Source organism: Pan troglodytes, chromosome 12 (assembly GCF_028858775.2).
Source record: "Pan troglodytes isolate AG18354 chromosome 12, NHGRI_mPanTro3-v2.0_pri, whole genome shotgun sequence".
In the NCBI taxonomy this organism is placed as follows: Eukaryota; Metazoa; Chordata; class Mammalia; order Primates; family Hominidae; genus Pan; species Pan troglodytes.
In genome coordinates this window covers 47900369-47921615 of record NC_072410.2, presented here as the reverse complement: position 1 = coordinate 47921615, position 21247 = coordinate 47900369, and the positions used below count along the sequence as shown (strand labels likewise).

Genomic DNA, 21247 nt, shown 5'->3' with positions numbered 1-21247 from the left:
ACTGTCCTCAACATCCCTGAGAGGAGGAGTAAGACAAGGGCAGGGAAGAGAAGAGAATGCAAGATTTGGCAACATGTAGGTCATTATGATGACTATGACAAAAGCAGTTTGAGCTCAATTCTGTGTGGAGTATAGGGAAAGAGGGTTGAGGACGTGCATTTAGAAGGGTACATAGTTCTCAAGAAGTTTTGCTGAGCACATCTGTAATCCCAGCTATTTGGGACGCTGAAGTGGGAGGACTGCTTGAGCCCAGGAGTTCAAGACCAGCCTGGGCAACATATCGAGTCCCTGCTTTAAAAAAAAAAAGGAAGTTTTGCTGAGAGGCTAGATGGATTATGATTTTTGTTTATTTTTCCTGTTTATCCATATATTATTTTTCAACAATGAGTATTGATTACTTATATAATAATTTTAAGGCTGTACACATTGCAGACAGCACCCCACTGTTTGAAAAACTCCTCCTCAGTAGAACATGGCAGACCTTCATCTTCCTTCCCTGAACCTTTTCCAACCTTAGGTTTGCCATTCTCCACCAGCGCTAATGTCATGTCTCTTGAAATCTGTATTGAAGTCAGTATTTCATTCTTGCCAGTTTCCACTGTGTGTTTAAATTTGGAGTCTGGTGTCTAGCATTAGCTGGGATTGGGGCTTCCACTCCTCTCAGCATTGGTAAGCCTCCTCACCCACCTCATCCCATGTCCAAGATCACCCAGTTACACACTTACCATCTACCCAGTTCATTCACATCATCAGTCCCAGAGCTGCAGAGATGCTCTTTTTCTACCTCCTACTTCTCTGGCTCTTAGAGAGGCAGCATGGGATAATGGGGCAAGCGAATAGGGCCTTAAAGTAGAGGGACAGGGGTTCTCTTCCCTATCTGCCACTTATTAGCTATGTGACCTCGTGCAAGTCTCTTTTCTTTTTGAGACAGGGTCTCCCTCTGTCACCTAGGCTGGAGTACAGTGGTATGATCATAGCTCACTGCAGCCTCGAACTCCTGGGCTCAAGCTATCCTTCCACCTTAGCCTTCTGAGCAGCAGGGACTACAGGCACATGCCACCATGTCCGGCTGATTTATTTTATTTGGTAAGATGGGGGTCTCACTATGTCGCCCAGGCTGGTCATGAACTCCTGGTCTCAAGCAACCCTCCAACCTTGGACTCCCAAAGTGCTGGGATTACAGGTGTGAGCCCTGGCCTTGCCTCAATTTCCTCATCTGTAAAACGGGGTTAGTGAAACTCACATCCTATCAGTGGTTTTGAGGATGGGCCGACTCTTGTATTGCCTGCTCTAGTACAATCAGCAGCTAAGGCGGCTCACTTTCTGGCCGTGCTACAATAGGTAAGAACTAGGATGCTTTAGACGTGTGACTGGGCAGTGGGAACCCCTCACATGATCCCGAGATGCCAGACAGTGTCTCTCCGCACAGGGCGTGTGCTGGTCCAGTGGCCCGTTTTTCCAGTCGCCCCACACCCCGGGTCCGCGATCACGCTCCCCCCACCCATAGCCGAGCCTGACGCGGCGGTGGCTCATGCGCCTTTCCGTCCCAGCCTTTAGCCACGGACCACACGTCCCATCTCAGGCGCCCCGCCCCTCCCCCGCCCCCCGCCCCCGGCGCGCCTCCCCAGGCTGCCGGCTCCGGTGTCTGAGCGGCCGCGCCCGCGAGCCGTGAGCGATGATTGGCTGCGCCACGGCGGCGGGCGGCCCGTGGGCGCACACACCCTCCCCGCGCAGCCAATGGGCGTGCGCACGTCACTGATCCGGAGGCCCGCGGGCCGGCAGCCCCTCAATAAGCCACATTGTTGCATGAAACTCCGGCGCAGGAGTCCCGGGCTGCCGCTGGCAACATCGTGTCACCCAGCTAAGAAAATCCGCGGGCCTGAGCCACGCGCCTGTGAATCGGAGAGGTCCCACTGCCCGAGTGGAGCCGGGCTGAGATTCTCAAGTTGAGCCTCAGTGATCCTGTGGCCGAAGTTAGCGCCTTGACGTGGGACAACCGGACACGTCGCCAGGAGAGAACTGAGGCGCCTTCTAGCAGTTGTGACGCCAAAATCACGTCTCCGGAGACCCGCGCCCTCCGCCAGCCGGGCGCACCCTCGCCGGTAGCCTTCTTTGTGCGCCGTCCGGACTCCCAGCTCCCGGCCCGGCAGCCGAGCCCCAGCACAAAGCAGTCGGACCGCGCCGCCCGCCTCCCCTCTCGCGTCTCCGCCTCGGTTTCCCAACTCTGCGCCGTCGGGCCGCGGCAGGATGATTGCCTCGCATCTGCTTGCCTACTTCTTCACGGAGCTCAACCATGACCAAGTACAGAAGGTAAGTCAGCGCGGGCGGGGCGGCAGGCTGGGCTCTGGCAAAGTGGCCTGGCCTCCATCAGTCTCTTCCTCGACCCTGCGGGGACCCGCTTCCTCCCTACTCGGGGCCTGGGACGCGGAAAAAGTTTGGGCAGCCGGGACACTCCTGGGCGCCAGGAGCCACGTCCGCTAAGCACAGCCGGCGAGTGCGCGCGGGCGGGGAGCCGAGGTCGCGCTCCGCCTGGCGCCCTCCCTCCCTGAGCTCCGGCACGCGCTCACGCTCTCTCCCCCAGTCCCTTTTTCCCTGTTACTGGAGGGGCGGGTCACCCCGCAGGTAGTCAGGGATTGCTGCGCCCACGTGGGAGGGAGCCCCCTTCTGCAGCGCGAGTTCCGGCGAGAGCACGTGGAGAGAATCGTGGCTGCGGGAGGCTGCTCCGCTGCCGCGTGGGGCCGCCGGGGGCCGTCCGCGCTCGCGGACCGCGTGTAGGAGACGAGCGGTTCCCTTCTCCTTCCCCGCGGCCCTGCGGGGGTGGGCTCGAGGAGAAGCTGACCCGGGAAGGAGTAGGAAAGGGGCAGAGGAACTCCGCCCGCCGCGCCCCCTCCCCGGAACTGTGGCGCCCGGAACTGAGGCTCGGCGAGGGGCGTCCCCCATTAACCCCCGCCCCTCTAAATCAGCCTCGGGACCGCCCAGCCTCGTGTCCTCAGGATCTGCCTCTGAGTAAGGGGAGGACTTTGGTTGTTACTTTCTGGTTTGCCCTAAAAGTTACTCGGAGAGGCCAACGCGCCGCGTTCCTGGATTACTTGAGATTCTTGAGATTTATGTCCTTCAGAAAACGAGCTTTTTTTTCCTTAAGCCTCGACCTGTCTGTTCCCACCTCGCTCCGCAGCTCCCTACGGCTGAGCGCTCACCGCGGCCGGGTCATTTACATAAGAAAGAGCCTCAGGCCAAGCCGGGAATCTCTCATTCCCCGCCTCGGGGTATGGGGGTGGGGATGGGGCCGGGGCCGGGCAGGGCCAGGGGCGCGCTCAGAATTGAGTTTCTGAAATGCCCGGGATTAGGGGATTGGCTCCTGGCCCGGGCCTGGGCTACGATTTGAGGTAGGGGACAAGTTGGGAAGGGATTAGCTGGAGGGAGGTTGTTTTAAGAGCTGTGAGGCAACGGAGCGTTGCTCAATTACATACTTGGAATTTCAATATCTGATGGGAACACATTTTTGGGAAAATGTCTTGCCATTACCGTTCTGTGCGACAACCTGCTCATATTCCCATTCTGGCGGTCCCGAGGGCATAGGAGGCATATTAATGTAGTGATGGCGCGTGAACCTCCAAGAAAAGCAGAAGTTACCCAGCCTCAAGTCTGGAGGAGCGAGCAGAGGCGGTTGATTTACTTGGGTTTTACTGTTTGTAAATGGCTGTTATTCTCTAATTCCTGGGATGTGGCTCTGCACCTTGATTCAGTTTACTTAAAAACGTGCCTTTGATTTGAGCTGGCAGGATCTTGGTAACTTCTCAACTTCTAAGAACTCTTGAGGAAGGCTATCATCTCTTGGCAAGTCCTAAAATACACAGTGGAGCGTCATTAATCTCAGGGAGTTCTCCTTTGGGTATTACCCCAGGACATTTGAATCCTTGCATAAATTTACTCTTCCTCAATCCAGAGGAGGGCACCAGGGTTGGAACCCCGTTGGAGTTATACCACTCTCAATCTTGGAATGGGGTTCATCTCTCTTCCCCCAGAGTGGAACGGGAATTAACCAGGGTATCTGGAAATGAGTTGTAATCTCTGTCTTGTGGTTTATTAACCATAGCACCCTGAGCCTCTTTGGACAGCCCGTTTCTCTTTGTGAAATGCAATAATAACAGTAGGCTTGTCCACTTTATGGAGTTGCGATTATTAAGCACTGCAGTGTGCAACTGTCATTCCTGTAGGTTTTCTCTACCCTTGCAGCCACCTGTCAGTTTGAGAAGTGTCCCTGAGGACCCTTGGGTGTATTTCCTCTAAACTACCAATAGGGGCAGAATTGAATCAGGCCTTTAACTCAGTAATTGTCAGAACCTGGGATTTGACTCCCAGCTTAGGTGAGCGAAGCTGTTTGATTCCAGTGGCAGTTACATAGAAAGCAGAGACTCAGAGTATCTTGGAACCATCTTTCTGAGCTGCCATTGGAAAGAAGAATTAAGAGAGAAGAATGAAAATTTAGTATAACTTTAGAGTCTTTTGAAAAGACCTTTTGATTTGGACCCTTCTGAAATCCCCTTGTGATAAGATAATCTTACATATTCTGGGTTGTAGTCTGAGGACGTGGAAGGCTTGGGTTCACCTGCCCAACGAGGTCACTTGTCGTCTCCTGATGGACAAGCCCAGTGTTTTGGGGCATTAGAGATGAGAATCAGGGTTATTTCCTCACTTTTGCCAATTGGAACTCAGGAGCGACTGCAGAGCACCTACTGTGTACCTGGCACTGTTCTAAGCTCTTTAGGTATGTCAGCTTATTAACATTCAAATCAGTCCCATGAGGTGAAGACTGATTGTTATTAGCATCCCTGAGGCCCAGGGGTAACTTGCCCAAGGTCACCAGCTTTTCTGTACGAGCTGGGAATCGAAGCCATGCATTTGGCTTTAGAGCACTACGCTCTTGAGCACATACTCGCCTGTCTCTGGGGAACGTGAGCGGACTCCTGGCCCGGGCCTGTGCCCACTCCTGGCTGCTGGTAGCACCCCCACCCATCATGACCACAGATGGAACTAGCTCTTCTGTTGGTTTGATCAGTGGCACCAGTACCCTCTGGCTACTCCAGCTGAGAGTCCTGGATTCATTTTCATCAACTCTCTAACTCTGTCAACTGGTCTCTTTGTTACTTTGGAGGCCTGCTAAGGGTGTCCCTAAAACTCTTTCTGGAGCCAGACTGGATCATTTCAGGAGCTCTCTACAGCTCTTAATTGCCTTCCGCTTCTACCCCCCAGCTTAGCCTCATCTTCCTCTCCATCCTTTCATTCCTCTGTCCTGCCTGTTCACACTAGGTCCTTTTGGCCTTGCCTTTTTTTTTTTTTTTTTGAGACACAGTTTCACTCTGTCACCAGGCTGGAGTGCAGTGGCGCTATCTCAGCTTAGTGCAACCTCTGCCTCCCAGGTTCAAGCGATTCTCCTGCCTCAGCCTCCTGAGTAGTTGGGATTACAGGCATGCGCCACCATGCCCAGCTATTTTTTGTATTTTTAGTAGAGACAGGGTTTCTCCATGTTGGCCAGGATGGTCTCGATCTCCTTACCTTGTGATCCACCTGCCTCAGCCTCCCGTAGTGTTGGGATTACAGGCGTGAGCCACCGCACGCGGCCTGCCCTTGCCATTTTTGTGGCCCTGAACTCTGCTTGGCTTCTTTCCACTTAACCCCTTCCAGCTCAAATGCAGTTCTGTCTTAATTTTCTTTCTGCTTCCTTCTCCCCCTCCTGTGTGCCAACATTAGTGTGTTTGAACCTTGCATGACATTTGTTTCATTCCACCATCTGTTAGAGTTGATGGTTTTCAGTTTGGGTTCCTTCCTCAGGGCAGGGAGAATCTTGGCTGTTAGGTTTGTCGCTGCAGTTCCTGGCCACTGGTGAGGTGCTCAGTGAGTACAAGAGTAAAGGAGGAGACCTTTCTGGAGAAAGAAGCTAAACCAGGGCTGCAGGAAGTGGAGGAGCTGGGCGGGGGCAGCTAGTCTTAGGCTAAAGGGATGGTATATGGGTGGACACTTGGAGGGGCAGTTCGCAGTTATCTCTTCATCCAAAGAATGACCTGAGGCCGGTCCTGAGGAGGGAGAGAGAAAGGGAGGAGAGTTTCCTGTCCTTCAGCAATCAAGACTGTGTGTCCTGCCTATGGAGAGATAGAAGAGTCTTTCTATTTTTTTTTTTTTTTTTGAGACGGAGTCTCGCTCTGTCGCCCAGGCTGGAGTGCACTGGCGCAATCTCAGCTCACTGCAAACTCCGCCTCCCGGGTTCACGCCATTCTCCTTCCTCAGCCTCCCGAGTAGCTGGGACTACAGGCGCCTGCCACCATGCCCGGGTATTTTTTTGTATTTTTAGTAGAGATGAGGTTTCACTGTGTTATCCAGGATGGTCTCAATCTCCTGACCTCGTGTCCGCCTGACTCCGCCTCCCAAAGTGGTGGGATTACAGGAGTGAGCCACCGCGCCTGGCTGATTCTTTCTATTGATTGAGATAAGTTAGTATACAAGATGCAGGATTTTGTCTCTTAAGAATGGAGAATCAGGGTTAACCATAGAGATAAAATGAAGTATATACTCCTTTCTCTGACCATTGACCAAATTGTTTTAATACGCAGAGACTGGTGACATTTGCACTGGAATCCTGTAGTAGACATAGCTCATGTAGATTCCTTGTTGTATGAGCAAGGGGTGACCTTCAATGCTGGGCTTGAGAGGAATATCTTGGAAGTGAAAAGATTGAACAGAGACCCCAAGAGTCAAGAAAGCCAAGAATTTTAATGTTTTTTTAAGAATCTGCAGTGAGTGCAAGGCCCTCTGAGTGTGATGTGGGAGACAGAAACCCAGATACTTTTCAGTTGTCTAGAGAGATATGGCTGCTAAGTCAAAAGAGTGAATTACCATGGGTGGGGCTGGAGTTAGAGCCTCAAGGAACCTTGGCACATTTTGGACACCTACCACGTGCCATTAGTCCGCACGTATGGGATTACAGTATCAAGAGTAAATTGCTGATTGAAACCTTAGTAATATTATTTTTGTCTGTGTTAATTTTGATTGGACGAACTGACATTGACAGGTACAATTCACTCCATTTGTTCAATATGTAACATCTTGGTAACCTAACTCTGTCCCTTTCTCTGCTCAGAAGACAACTGATGGTAGTAGGAATACTTTGTAGCTTTTGTTAACCATCCGTTTGTTTTATATTGCCAAACTTACATTTCAGAGAGAGCTAAGAAGCACTTTTTCCTCTACCTTTGAATGAATTAACTCCCCTGAGCTCAGCCAAAGTCAATTTTTTTTTTTTTTTTTTGGTGAGACAGAGTTTTGCTCTGTCACCAGGCTGGAGTGCAGTGGCACAATCTTGGCTCACTGCAACCTCCACCTCCTGGGTTCAAGTGATTCTCCTACCTCAGTCTCCCGAGTAGCTGGGACTACAGGTGCGCACCACCATGCCCAGCTAATTTTTGTATTTTTAGTAGAGATGGGGTTTCACCATGTTGACCAGGATGGTCTCGATCTCTTGACCTCGTGATCTGCCCACTTTGGCCTCCCAAAGTGCTGGGATTACAGGCGTGAGCCACTGCGCCTGGCCTTTTTTTTTTTTTTTTAAGATGGAGTCTCACTCTGTCGCCCAGGCTGGAGTGCAGTGGCGTGATCTCAGCTCACTGCAACCTCGGCCTCCTGGGTTCCTGCCGTTCGCCTGCCTCAGCCTCCGGAGTAGCTGGGGACTACAGGCGCCCACCACCACGTCCGGTTAATTTTTTTATATCTTTAGTAGAGATGGGGTTTTTCACTGTGTTAGCCAGGATGGTCTTATCTCCTGACCTCGTGATCCACCTGCCTAGGCCTCCCAAAGTACTGGGATTACTTTGGCATGAGCCACCGCGCCAGGCATTTTTTTTTTTTTTTTAAACATCACTTTTCAAAGTTGAATTTTTCCAGTACTCTGGGGAGTTTGGGGCAATTGGAGGTCCTTTTCCAGGGGGGGAATCAGAGCAACACAAACCACAGTTGGCAGTGGGAGTAAGGAGATCTGATGAACTGAAAGAACTTGGAGCCCCAGAAAACTGGCTTCCTTTGTTCAGATACTTCCGGTTTAAAAGACCAAATCTTGATAAGACGTTCCTCATTATCATCGTTGAGCTTTGAAGTCAGCAGGTTTGGTTTGTTTTCCAACACTGTACGTAGTCTGTCTTTGCCTCTTCAAAGCTGTGGGGGTTATGCCGGGCGCGGTGGCTCACGCCTATAATCCCAGCACTTTGGGAGGCCAAGGCGGGCGGATCACGAGGTCAGGATATCAAGACCATCCTGGCTAACACAGTGAAACCCTGTCTCTACTAAAAATACAAAAAAAAAAAAAAATTAGCCGGGCGTGGTGACAGGCACCTGTAGTCCCAGCTACTTGGGAGGCTGAGGCAGGAGAATCAGTTGAGCCCGGGAGGTGGAGCTTGCAGTGAGCCGAGATCGCACCAATGCACTCCAGCCTGGGTGACAGAGCAAGACTCTGTCTCAAAAAAAAAAAAAAAAAAAAAAAAAAAAAAAAAAAAAAAGCTGTGGGGGTTGGGATGTGGCAAATTAAATCCCACAGCTCACTGGACACGTCTTCATATCACACTCTGTGGATCACACACCATGCTTCCTTGTGCTGGAGTGGCTCTTTCTGCTTATCTTTAAAGCAGTTTTCTCAGCCTTGGTGCTATTGACATTTTGGGACAGATACGTTTTTTGTGAGGGGCTATCCCAGCCTATCATAAAGAGCAAGAATTTCCACCTTACTCAAATTTCCAGAGACAAAGCCTATCTTTTTAAAATTCTTCATTTAGAGCAGTAGTTTTCAACTAGGAGTGATTTTGTCCCCCAGTGGACTTTGGCAATGTCTGGAGACATTTTTGGTTGTCACAAAGGTTTGGGTGAGTGTGTGTTACTGACATCTAGTAAGCAGAGGCAGGTTTGGGTGAGTGTGTGTTACTGATATCTAGTAAGCAGAGGCTAGGAATGTTGCTGAATATTCCACCATGCACAAGATAGCTCCCCACAACAAAAAATTACCTGGCCCAAAATGTCTACAGTGTCAAGTTTGAGAAACTGCTTTAGAAGAACCTGGTCCATCCCCGCCACCCCCTTCTGTTTTCAGGTGTATTGCTGATGGTCATACAGCAAGTTAGTAGCCCTAGTTGGGATCAGAGCCCTGAGTTGTCAACAGTGTGCCATGTCATGTGACCGTCATAGTGGGAAATGGGCTTCTACAAAAGACGAACTTAAGATGAGGTCTACAGTTCACAGCAGTCTGCAGATGCCCACAGTCCCTTGCTGGGGGGCAGGTTTCCAGGGGACGGGAGCTAGTTGCTGTTTCTGTATTCTCAACCAGAGAAATGTGGGCAATACAAGTGCTCCAGAAAGCCAGCAAGAGGAGTTTACTCAGTTGCCCTTGGAAGATGCTCACCCTGGTGCTGCTGTAGTTTCCATGGAGGCTGGGCATGAGCCAGGCTTCCCAACAAGACAGGCATGTGAGCTGGTGTAATGGAAATTCAGAAGGCACTTGAGCTGGGGAGCAGAGGAGGTAGGCCAGTGACATCCATTGAGGGACAGCCTGACAGTTACTGGGAGAGGCTGTTTGATGAGCTGGAGTCAGGCTCCCTGGGGTTGAACTCTGGCTTTCTGCATAACACGCAGGTGTGAGCTTGGGTCAGTTATTCTACCTGTCTAGGCCTCAGTTTCTTTTCCCTATAAAATGCAAAGATTGTTTGGATAACACTTTAATTGAGTAGTTGTAAGAATGAAAGAGAAAGAGGGTTAACAGGTGTCAAGCTCTGAGAACTGTGCCTGACATATAGTCAATGCTTTATGTATTAAGTGCGTGGTAGCGGGCGCCTGTAGTCCCAGCTACTCGGGAGGCTGAGGCAGGAGAATGGCGTGAACCCGGGAGGCGGAGCTTGCAGTGAGCCGAGATCGCGCCACTGCACTCCAGCCTGGGCGACAGAGCGAGACTCCGTCTCAAAAAAAAGAAAAAAAGGTTCAACTTAATGATTTTTTTTGACTTCACAATGGCACAAAAGTGATACGCATTCAGTAGAACCTGTACTTTCAGTATTTATATAACCATTATGTTTTGCACTTTCAGTACAGTATTCAATAAATTACATGAGATATTCAACACTTTATTGTAAAACAGGCTTTGTGTTCGATGGTAGGTTAGGTGTATGAAATGCATTTTTGACTTACTAATCGGGACATAACCTCATTGTAAGTCGGAGCATCTGTACATAGGGAGAGACACAGTCTTAGATGTCCCACTGCACCGTCCGCCTGGACAGGAGCAAAAAGAGGCCCTGCTTTACCCTGGATAACTCCCAAGAGCTTCTTTTAGAGTAAGTGGTTTCAGGTCCATTTGTGTCTCTGTGTGACGTTGGATTGAATCAGAGGACAGAGAAGTCAGAAGGATGGAAAGTTCCTGAAGCCAGGGAAGAAGGATGCGTCCACCGTGCTTCTAAAACCTTCTCTTTCCTGGGCGTAGGAGATCCATCCTTAAGCTCTTCCTCTAAATTGCTCTTCTTCTGGTCCTCTACAGAGGTGGCTCCCCCATTCGAGGTCTCTGGGATGCCTGGGACATTAGTGCACTTCAGGTTGAAGCATCCTTGCGATGTCGCAGGAGACACAGCTGTGCTGAATGATCACAGGGTTAGTTCCAGCTCCTTTTCCCTAACCTCTCTCTCCCCGGTAACTAACCCAGAGAAGAGCAGAGGCTTCAGAGGGCATTGTGGAGGCTGCTTACTTGGGATTTCATATTCTTCTGCTGTGGAGTTTGTCAGTTAAATACTTGCTCACTCATCCTCACATCTCTCCCAGACCTGGCTTTCCACAGGGGAAATCATTTGCAGTGTCCTGTGCTGAAGAGTCACAGGACCCGCCATGATAGGTTTGGCCCCACCGACCCCTGGAATTTCACAGAAGGGAATGGCCATTCTCACATTCTTTCGGCAGATTGGGTGAGGTTCCCTGGGCATCCTGGGCTTTGGCAGACAGCTCTTTGCCCCTCATATACAGACCCTGGGCTGTTGAGTGTGTTCCTTCCTGCTGAGCCCAGGGTGCCCTGGGTTCTTCACGAAGCCCAGGGGGATTCTGCATGTGGAACCCATACCCTCCATCCCACCTCTTGAACAGCCGTTGCCTTATCCACGTCAGGAGTCAGGAGTCTTGGCCCTGTTCCTGTGAACAGAGAATCTCATTTCCCCTAAAATGCTGCCCTCTTTTAGGGGTGGTCACTCATTTTGTTTGCAGATGGATCTCTAAGCATTTCCCGGACATTCTTTCCTGCCTTGGTTAAATCTTATCTCAGCGTTAACCAGGAGAGTGAGTCAGGCTCTGAGAAACTGGCTCTGGAAGCCCTTGGGGCCCACCCACCTCCCGCCCACTCAGCCTTCCTGCCTTTCCACCATTTCTGCCCTGGAGGCTTGGAGGTGGTCCATGTTCTTAAAAGGCCTTTTTCCCAATCCCTTCCTTCTGGCATCTCCATATTGTCTGAAGGAATAAAGCCAGATGAACCATCTGACAGCTTTAATTAGGGTTAAATGAGGGCATTCGAAACTGCCACTTTTCCTTCTTTCCCATTTGAGGGACTTCCTCTTCCTGCTTCCTGTTTCCTCCCAAACTTTTCTGTCTCAGTCCCCTCCACGAAGTCCTGTAGCCTCTTCCCATCAGCTCTGTGTGTAGTAACTCAGGCCACCCTCAAGCTGCCCTCCAGGTAGGTCCTGTTATTATCTATTATTCAAATGAAGAGACCAGGCACAGAATAGGATAGTACCTTGCCCCAGGGCAAGCCAGAATCCAGACCCAGGCAATGTGACTCCAGAGCCAGTGCCCTTAACCCCCAGCACAAAGCTGCTGGGACAACTATGTTTCAGTTTCACTTATGTTTCAGTTTCATGGGGTTATGAGTCAGGTATCAGCTGGGAAGGGACCTTTGGGACCATGTAGTCTAAACAAACCCTTCATTTTACAGTTAAGGAAACCAGATGTTGTGTACTAAGGGACCAGCCCAAGCTCACATAGGATGAGCCCCAGATCTGGAACCCAGTTTCTTGATCCCCATCATGTTTTTTTAAAACACCGTTTGTGCAGCATGAACTCTTATCATTTTAGGTGTCAGTTTCCCAAGATCAAAGGCAGGATTTACTTAGCTGTATCTAGGGGGATGCCCTAATTGTCCAAACTGGGCCGCTTTTGAGAATGGAAGAAAGCACTATCAGTAGTTATGCCATGACCACAGGTGTAAACTGAGATTGTCTTGGGTAAGCAGGGAAGTGTGGGTACCTTGCCTGTGGTGGGTGTGATCTTGGGGTGGATGGGGCAGACTGGGACAGACCCAGAGGTATTTGATCCAGCAAGTGGACCGCTGGCAGCAGACAGGAGTGGGGAGTTCAGATGCCACTGTGGGGCAAGAGGCTCAGAGGCAGATTCTGGTCCCTGGCCTGGGGCTGTCGAGGGGTAGGCAGAGTCTGACTTCTAGGGACCTAGCATCCTAGGCAGGGCAGACAGGTGGACTGGGAGGAAACCATGCTGCTGCGGGGATCCCATGCAGTGTGGGCGCCGGCCTGAAGAGCAAGGCCCGACACAGAGCACCTGGTCAGTCGGGAGTAGCCAGCTCTTCCCCTTCACCAAGTTACTTGTCCAACTTTTCTCTTTGGTGTTCCCATAGCCCATTGTGTATAACTATAACAAAGGTTTCTTGAGCACCTATTATATCCTAGTATTGAGATAGCTGCTGCTATGACTGCAGAGAGGCCATTTATGCTGGGCTATGGAGGGTCAGTGGGAGTTTGTTAGACAAGGGGAGGGGACATTCTGGGCAGTGAGGCCAACACATACACATTTCTAACCATTTCAAGACAAACACTCCTCAGATTCACATTGATGTATGTGATTTAAGTGATTGTAAATCCATATTTTATTAATGTAAAAGAAACTGCCCACTGTTCTGCCCTTCCTGTCAGTTTGTAATTACTTGTTAATGTATCTGTCTTCTGCCAATAGACTGAGCCCCTTCCTGGCAGAGGCTGGTGTCTCCTTTATCCCAGTATCCTCAGTGCCCAGCCTTGGCACACTCAACTTGGCACTCAGTCAATATCTGTTGGCAGGTGAACTGTGCCAGGGTCACGTGCATCTGGGACATAATCCCCCTTTGCTCTGCTGCTCCGCAGTCAGAACAGAATGTCTGAGGACAGGAGGACCCTGGGCCGGGTGTCCCAAATGCCCATCTCCTGGACCCTGGACAGGTGCTGCTGCCTAAGGTCTGTCTGGCTGTAACTTGATGCAGCTGAGACTGAGAACTGGAAGAACAGGAAGCCCTGTGACTCACAACCGCTGCAACAGGATCCTGGAGGAGTGGCCCGTATGCCTCCCTGGTCAGCTCTGCGCTTACCCGCTGCCTCGGGTTTGTGAGTCTACAGTGTGTCAGAGCTGGCATTGGCCTGAGGTGGCATGGCTGCCCTGGCGAGGACAAGTTCCTTGTCCCATCTGAAGAAGTGGCATAGGAGATCTGAGTTTCGGTTCATGGGCTTTCAGAGGACAGGAGACTTACAGAATCCATGTTCTGCTGTGTGTCTTCCCCCCGGCTCATCTTTTTTTCTTTTATCAGAAACATCTGGCCCTGCCCTGGCAACTTTGTAGAATAAACTTGCTGCTCTTTGTACAGCCTCAGCCTTCCCAGGAGGAGTCTGTGAGGGCATTATTATTAATGAGGTCACTGACGGCAGTTGCTTGGCTTTCCCAGGGTGGGCACACCTGTGCCCTAGGTTAGGGCACTCGGCTGGTCACTGGATGCTATGGGTCTTCAGGGACTAGGCCTGTGATTTGGGGAGGCTTCTCCAAGTCTTGGTTTCCTTGTCAGAGAGTTGTGGTAAAACACTGGCAAAGGAATAATGCAAAAATATGAAATTCTTTTGAAATTAAGTTGCAAGCATGTGTCAGCACAGAGTCACTGGAAGTCTTTGTGTGGCCAGATTTAAATGATGGATCTCTCTTTGTTTGGCCTCTTTTGACCTCTTTAATCTTCTTTGGCTCTTTGACTGTGTATAGTGGGTAAACTTGGGCCAAGTCAGTGCCACCTGCCTTTTTTTTTCCAGCGTCTTTTGAATTGAAGTATAATGCACATGGGAAACTGAAAGCAGCAGGTAACCACCATCCAGATCCAGTAACAGATCATTACCTGAACCAGCCCCATGTTCTCCTACCCACCACCACCATCAAGTGTAATCACTGTCCTGACTAACAGCATAGGTCTGTTTTTGTACTTAATATAAATAGACTCATACAGGATATAAAAGATGCCATTTGTGTCTGGCATTTTTCAGCCAGTGTTTTACTGTATTTCGAGATTCATCTATGTGGTTGCATGTAGTGGTAGGTGGTGCATTCTTGTTGCTGTATACTATCTCTTGCACCACTCTGGCTTGTTTTTGTTTTTAAGAGACAGGGTCTTGCACTGTTGCCCAGGCTGAGTGCAGCAGCGTGATCATGGCTCACTACAGCCTTGACCTCCTGGCTTCAAATGATCCTCCTCAGCCAAAGTATTAGGATTACTGGTGTGAGCCACTGTGCCCATCCCACCACCCTGTTTTGACTGTGGTTGATTTAAAGCAGACGAAAGTAGTCATCATAAGGCCCCTGACTTCCAGAAGGTATGGTCCTTTCTAAGTTTCTGTCAAAGGGGCCAAATAGGAGTGTTGACCTAATATATAGATGACCTGATTGTATCTTCAGGACAAGAACATGCATGTTAAGAAAGGTGAAGTTCAATCAGTTGGTCTTCTAGGGTCTAGAAACTAAAAGGTAGGATTTTTAGCTGTGGTCATCTAGGGCACCTGGAGAGATGGTTCTAGATAATCAATTAGAAATATCCCAAGACTGGAGAGACAAAGTTCAGCTATGCCACAGGCATCCTGCATCCTTTGCTTTGATGCTTCTATGCTTGTGGAGTAACTTTCTTATCCTATGTGATCACTTGAATTCAGCCCTCTACCAGGAGGGTGTGCCCTGCAGACACAAGTGATGAACATTTGCTTATTCATGTATTATGTATTTTCTGCTTGCTTACTAAAAGGATTTAGTGATTTGGTTCAGCTTTCAGTAAAAAGATTTCTAGAACGAGAGTCATCAAACTGGCGAGATGATTACTGAAAAACTTGACAGGCCAGGTGTGGTGGCTCATGCTTGTAATCCCAGCACTTTGGGAGGCCAAGATGGAAGGATTGCTTAAGGCCAGGAGTTTGAGACCAGTCTGGACAACGCAGTGAGACTCTGTCTCTACAGAAAAAATAAAATTAAAAAAATCAGCTGGGTACGAGGGTGCATACCTATAGTCTTAGCTACTTGGGAGGCTGCAGTGGAAGGATCATGAGCCCAGGAGTTTAAGGCTGCAGCCTAGGAGTTTGAGGCTGCGGTGAACCATGATTGCGTCATTGCACTCCAGCCTGGGCAGCCGAGCAAGACTCTGTCTCTAAAGTTAAACAAACTTGACGAAGCTCCAAGCTTCCTGACAGTCAAGGCAAAAAGGATAGTTAGTTCTCTTTGAGTCAGTCGTTTTCATCCCATCGGCCTGTAACAGGTAGCACAGTGTGTCTGGGCAGCCAGACTTTCTCCTGACACTAAACCCTGCTGGGGACTGAATGGCTAGGGAAGCATTAGTGAAAGACACAGCAGCTTTACATGGTGCGGTGGTCTTTATAGTCTTTCCTGTGAGCCCTTGATTAAAAATGATAGAACTAAACCTATGAAGCATTTCATGGGGAGCTAATGTAAGGTTGTGAAGGTGAGGAGCTTTCTGTTCCTGGAATTGGTAATTTCCCAGGGTCTTAGGGGCTTGCCCATGCCTCCTGAGCCTTTTCACACTGCTGTCTCTAGGTGAGCATTTATCTGCTAAGATGGCTGAGCTCCAAAAGTATCCCCTTTGATTGCCAGTCTCTCAGGCCACTTAAATCTGTGACACTTCCCATGGGCTGCCTTGTATTCTGCCCGACATTCTTATTAGACAAGATTCATCTCTCCACGCGTTCTAGAGACACTCGTTGGTCTATAATATGAGCCAACTTCTTTGATATAAAGTCCTAGAGGGCAGGGCTGTTGATTTCTTAAAATTTTAAAAAATTGTAATAAAATATTAATCACAAAATTTACCATTTTAACCATTTTAAGTGTACAATTTAGTGGCATTAAGTGTGTTATTCACATTGCTGTGCAACTACCACCACTATTCATTTCCAGAATTAATTTCTTGTAAAATTATGTTTCTGTGCACTAGTGCTTTGTATATAATAGCTGTTCCATAAATGCCATAACATGGAAGATGCTGGGGTTGCAACAGTAGTCAGGATTCAGGGATTGAATGATACGGATCTTACAGACTTAGACATTGAAATTTAAGGTTTCGTTTCTTCTACACTTCCCTTTTAAAACCCTTGAGTACCTTACTCAAGGTAGGATCTGTAGTACTTCATATAAAAACTGTCAAAATTAGAATATTGCTGTCTTCTGGATGTAAATAATTTGATCAAGGCCAGGTTCCCACAGGGACCAGATGGGGTGGGCTCAGGATCCAGGCAGTGGCACCAGTCTTTCAGTTGCATTGGGCCTGCAGAATGACATGGGCGCTTCTGGACCAGAAGGGTTGACATTCATCCAGGTGATCCAGATTCTAGTTTCAACTGTGTGACCTGGGTCGAGGCTGCTCCCCGATGGGCCTGGTTTCTCTGAGATCCTTTTCTTGCAGTCACCTCCAGGCCTTTCCTTCCTGGGCTTCCCCATACCTGGCCAGGACTGTGTATGGCCCACCCTGCACACTGCATACTTCGAAGTGGAGCCTCCATGAATGTCCCCTTTTGTTCTCTCCATTTGTTGCTTTGTGACAGTGACACAATTTCCTCTCCTTTTTTAAGTGCTGGTCTGGAGGAAAATGCAGGTACTTAAGGGGATGGGTGTTAATGGCTTCCCATTTTGGGTATTATCTTATTTCCTAGAGAGTATGGGGTTAATTTGTCTTTAGGGCTTCCCCTGACACCAACCCCAATTCTGTAGAGGAAGTGGGCATGTCAGACTGGTATGTTATGGGAAAAACTGAAACTGACCAAAATTACCCAATGAGGAAGCTCTGATCTAACCCTTGCTGAAGAGATATCAACTAACAGTGCTATCTCTTTCTGTCTAACAAGCCCTCGCTTCCTGGGCTGGCAGCTTGGCAGGCAGACGGGAAGGTAACCCGTTCCTCAGCCAGGCTTTGCTCTGGCCTGCCTCCGATTCCCCAGCCTGGAATGCCCCCTACTCCTTTCCTCCTCTCCCAGATAGAGATTTAAAGAGAAGCAGCCTTGTCCATGCCCATCACAGAAAGAGAAGGAATAGTTTGGGGAAACAGCCTCTGCTTTGTGACTAAGGAGGGTTGAGAAATGTCTGTGATTGCCTGAAGGTGCCCCTGGGTGGAGAGAAGCTTTAGAAGAAAGAAGGGGTGGAAGGAAAGGGGGGGTGATAGAGAACTCTTTTGTCCCCACAGTTATGCTAATGACTCTGTCATGTGGGGCTATTCATCCTGTTTTGTGGCGAGGAAGCTGGGGTTCAGATGAAGAGTCCTCTAATGTCGCACACCTGTACGAACGCTACCACTAGGATTTGCATACTGGTGTTGCTGATGCCAGAGCACTCCCTTCACCACCACCAGCTACAAATCAAGGGTTGACCTGAATGAGTCTGCTTCGATAGTATCCAGAAACTTACATCTCTTAACAACAAATGCAGAGTTTGTCTTCCCAGCTCCCAGCAGGCTGGATCAACACAGGATTACTTCACAGGGTCACACCTGGCCTAATATCTTAACCACCGACTCTCAAAGATTCCAGGCAGAAAAGTGATATGCGGTGTTGATCAGAACAGGGCCAACCACGATCACGTTATTGGCGTATTGGAAACCTCCCAGAGGAGAGGGGAAGGTGTTTGAGCCCCAGCCTTAGAGGTGTCATTTGGTTAGTCTGGAATGGATCCTTGGAATTCTTACTGTTTTTTTTAAAAGCTCCTCATGTGATTCTGATGTGCAGCAAGTTTGGAAACTCTTATCACAAGTGACAGAATGGAGATTAGGCAGAAGTATCAGAAAGCACATTTATCTTTGATTGAGGAAACTCTTTGAAACAAGTAGAGCTGTTCAAAAATGGAATTTAGAGAAATAGCGAGCCTCTCAGGCTTGGAAGTATTCAAACCTAGGCCACATGACTATCAATTGGGTGGAGAGAGACAAACTAGATAAATTCGAATACTATGTTTAGTGGGATTTTCGAACTAGTTACCCTAAGGGCCTTTCCTTTCTATGGATGAATACTTTTCAGCTGCAGTCCCACTGCTGTGTGTACATCTGCTATCACCTGCTTGGCTTTCTCCTTTGACTTTGGGCCTGGTGCTCCCTCCCACTGATGGCACTGTCGGTGAAAGTTGGCAAGATTCTGAAAATTGCATTCATCTCCTTCTCAATCCAGGAAAATCATCTTTGTATGGTGGCTGCTTCTTGTTTCTGACTTCTGCTTCTCTTGGCTACCAACACAGCAGTGCCTACCAGGGCTGGGTGGGCTCCACTGGTGTGTTTAGGAAACTGTGGCATTAAGTGATTATTAATTATCCCTTCCTGAGTGGCCCTAATAAGCTGAGTGGACACATCATCATGCCCTGGTGCCATCTGTTCTCAAGTTTTGAGAGTTCAAAGAGCTCTGATGTGAAAGAGGGGAAGTTTGGGCCAAGCTACTGGCCTGGACATTTTTCACTGTTTCATATCCACAGCTGTTTCATATCCTCTCTCTTAGTCTCCTCATGTGATGGAGAGGAAAATAAGGTCCCGGGGTCATCCAAGAAACCACAGGGCAGGCTGGGAGTGCCCATCCACACTAAGAGGGGCCCACAGGACAGGTGAGGGTGGCTGTCCTGACGGCCTGGCAGTGGGGCCAGACAGACCTCTGTGGAATCCCATCTCTGCCCCTCATTACCCAAGTGATCTATAAAACGGAGGTGCAGAAGTTTTATGAAGACAATGGAGAACAGGTCAGGAAAGCCAGAAGTGCCTGACAGGTGAGAAATGCTTGAGGAATGCTTAGCTGCTGTAACCATCACCCCATTACTGTTTTCATCTGTCATTGAACATGTGGAAGATGGTTATCTATGGGGCAAAAGGCAACGTGGATAAAGGGTGACTGTTTAACTCGATTCTTCAAGGGTTGAGGATGAGAAGTGTCTGACTGGATTTCCAACATGTCTTGAAACAGTTTAAACATCGAAGATAAACTAAGATTGGCTGTCGTAGAATTTGCTTTTTTGTGTGCATAACCTCATGCTTCTGGACATGATGATAGGACCATTTAATGAGGTGGAACAGGCTCAGCTGCTCAGTGCAGGAACTCCTGTGCCCTTTGCAAACACCTGAAGCCTTCGATAGAGGGTGGAGGTGGGGCGGGGGCATCAAGAAGCTTCTGGGCCTCTCTTCTCTTTGGGAAAGTAGTGAGGTGGGAGTGTCTTTGTCAGGTGTCACCCTCATGACAATGTTCAGAGACATGTCTGCTGCCCCAGACCTGCTCAGTCACCTCTGTGTGCCTCACTCTCCACTGCGTGCTGTTCATGTCTGCATTGGGAGGTGACTGGAATAGAAGATGGCCTTTTAATGGATATGGACAGCCTGCATTCCCTGCAATGCTGTTTGACCTGTATAGACCCTGCTGTATCCAGGCAGGCAGGGGGCAGTCATCTAGCAGAGTGGACAAGAGCACAGACCAGCCAGACTTCTCTATCAAGCCAAACGTGGCCCCTCGTGTCTGTGTGACTTCCCCTCTCTGTAGAATAGAGATGCTGGCACTTCCTACCTCAGAGGGCTGTTCTAAGGATGAAATGAACTAATGGGAGCAAACCCGGAGAATAGGATCTGGCACAAAGCAGGAGCCATGTGAGGGCTTGCCATTATTACAGTTGCTCATGAGGGCATCTCAGGCTTTTCCTGGATGTGGCCTCGCACTGGCTTCTGGTCTGGGTAGCCCCAGACTTTGCACATTAGCCCTGAGATGTGAAAGTTGTGATGTAGCATTCCTGGGCCAGTCAATGTCTCATTGGATCTGGAGTGGGAAGCCTCCAGGGTGGTCAGAGTTACCCTTGAACTAGGGTCACTGGGGGTGGCTAGAGACTTGTCTGACACTTCACTGAAAAGAAAGGGGCCTTGTCTAGTGTCAGGCTGAAGCTGCACCGTTTTTTCCTCCTGGGGAGCCTCAAATGTCCTTGTTGGGGAGGCCCAGGCCTCCTCAGGAGCACCTTGGTTCCCAGATATTGTAGGAACCAGAGGTCAGAGACCCAGCTTGTGGGATGGAGGGTGGGGGGCTAGTGCCCCACAGCCCTGGAGGTTGTGGTAGATTCCAGGAGTTGGAAACAAGCTGGGCAATATAGCAAGACCCTGTCTCAAAAATAACAATTAAAAGATTAAAAAAAAACAAAACAAAAAACAAGTGAGAGTTATCTGATGCTTCTCATTCTCCTGGTATTAAATCTGGGAAAAGTTCATGTGAATTTATGTGGGAAACAGGATCAGTGAAAGAACTAGGGAGAGTTGCCTCCGCATGAGCACAGAGGCTGCATTATCATTTACATAGAGCCTCTCCATTGTGCCAGGCACCGTGCCAGCCTCCAGGTATGCAAAGGTGAACAAGCAGACATTGTTCTAGCCTTTGGTACTTATGATTTGGACCCTAATAAATATTTAGTTCCAAATTGTGGATAGTGTTGCGAAGGGAAAAGCTCAAGTTCTTAGAATAACAGGGAGGCCTGGCTGTTGTGATCTGGAGGATGAGAAGAGGCCTCTACAGAGAGAGGCCTGAAGGAGTGGTAGCAGATCGGCAGGGCATGTACCTGGAGGGCCTGTGTGTGTGAGCTCCAAGGCAGGGATGGGCAAGTTGGGGAAGCTGGGGAACTGAACCAGGGAGAGAATCTACACAAAGAGTCCAGACCTTACCATAAGATTAGGAGGTGGGGCCGGGTGTGGTGGCTCGCTCCTTTAATCCCAGCACTTTGGGAGGCCAAGGCAGGTGGATAGCTTGAGTCCAGGAGTTTGAGACCAGCCTAGACAACATGGTGAAACCCTGTCTCTGCTAAAAATACAAAAATTAGCTGGGTGTGGTGGTGCACCGCTGTAATCCCAGCTACTCGGGAGGCTGAGGCACTAGAATTGCTTGAACCCGGGAGGCAGAGGTTGCAG

The 21247-nt window shown here is 49.3% G+C and overlaps 1 protein-coding gene across 2 annotated transcripts in view; it reads left to right on the top strand.

The window, feature by feature from the left end:
* Positions 1-1607: 1607 nt before the first annotated feature.
* The window catches only part of HK2 (hexokinase 2), a 59558-nt gene continuing 39918 nt past the window's right edge, over positions 1608-21247 (top strand). Inside the window, exon 1 of one of the 2 annotated variants that reach the window (XM_001162535.8) lies at positions 1608-2310. In XM_001162535.8, coding sequence (XP_001162535.3) covers positions 2248-2310 — 63 coding nt within the window. In that variant the 5' untranslated portion in view covers positions 1608-2247. Of the gene's footprint in view, positions 2311-2343; positions 3007-21247 lie in introns of those variants that run through there. The other variant, XM_063789003.1, reaches the window with a different exon arrangement.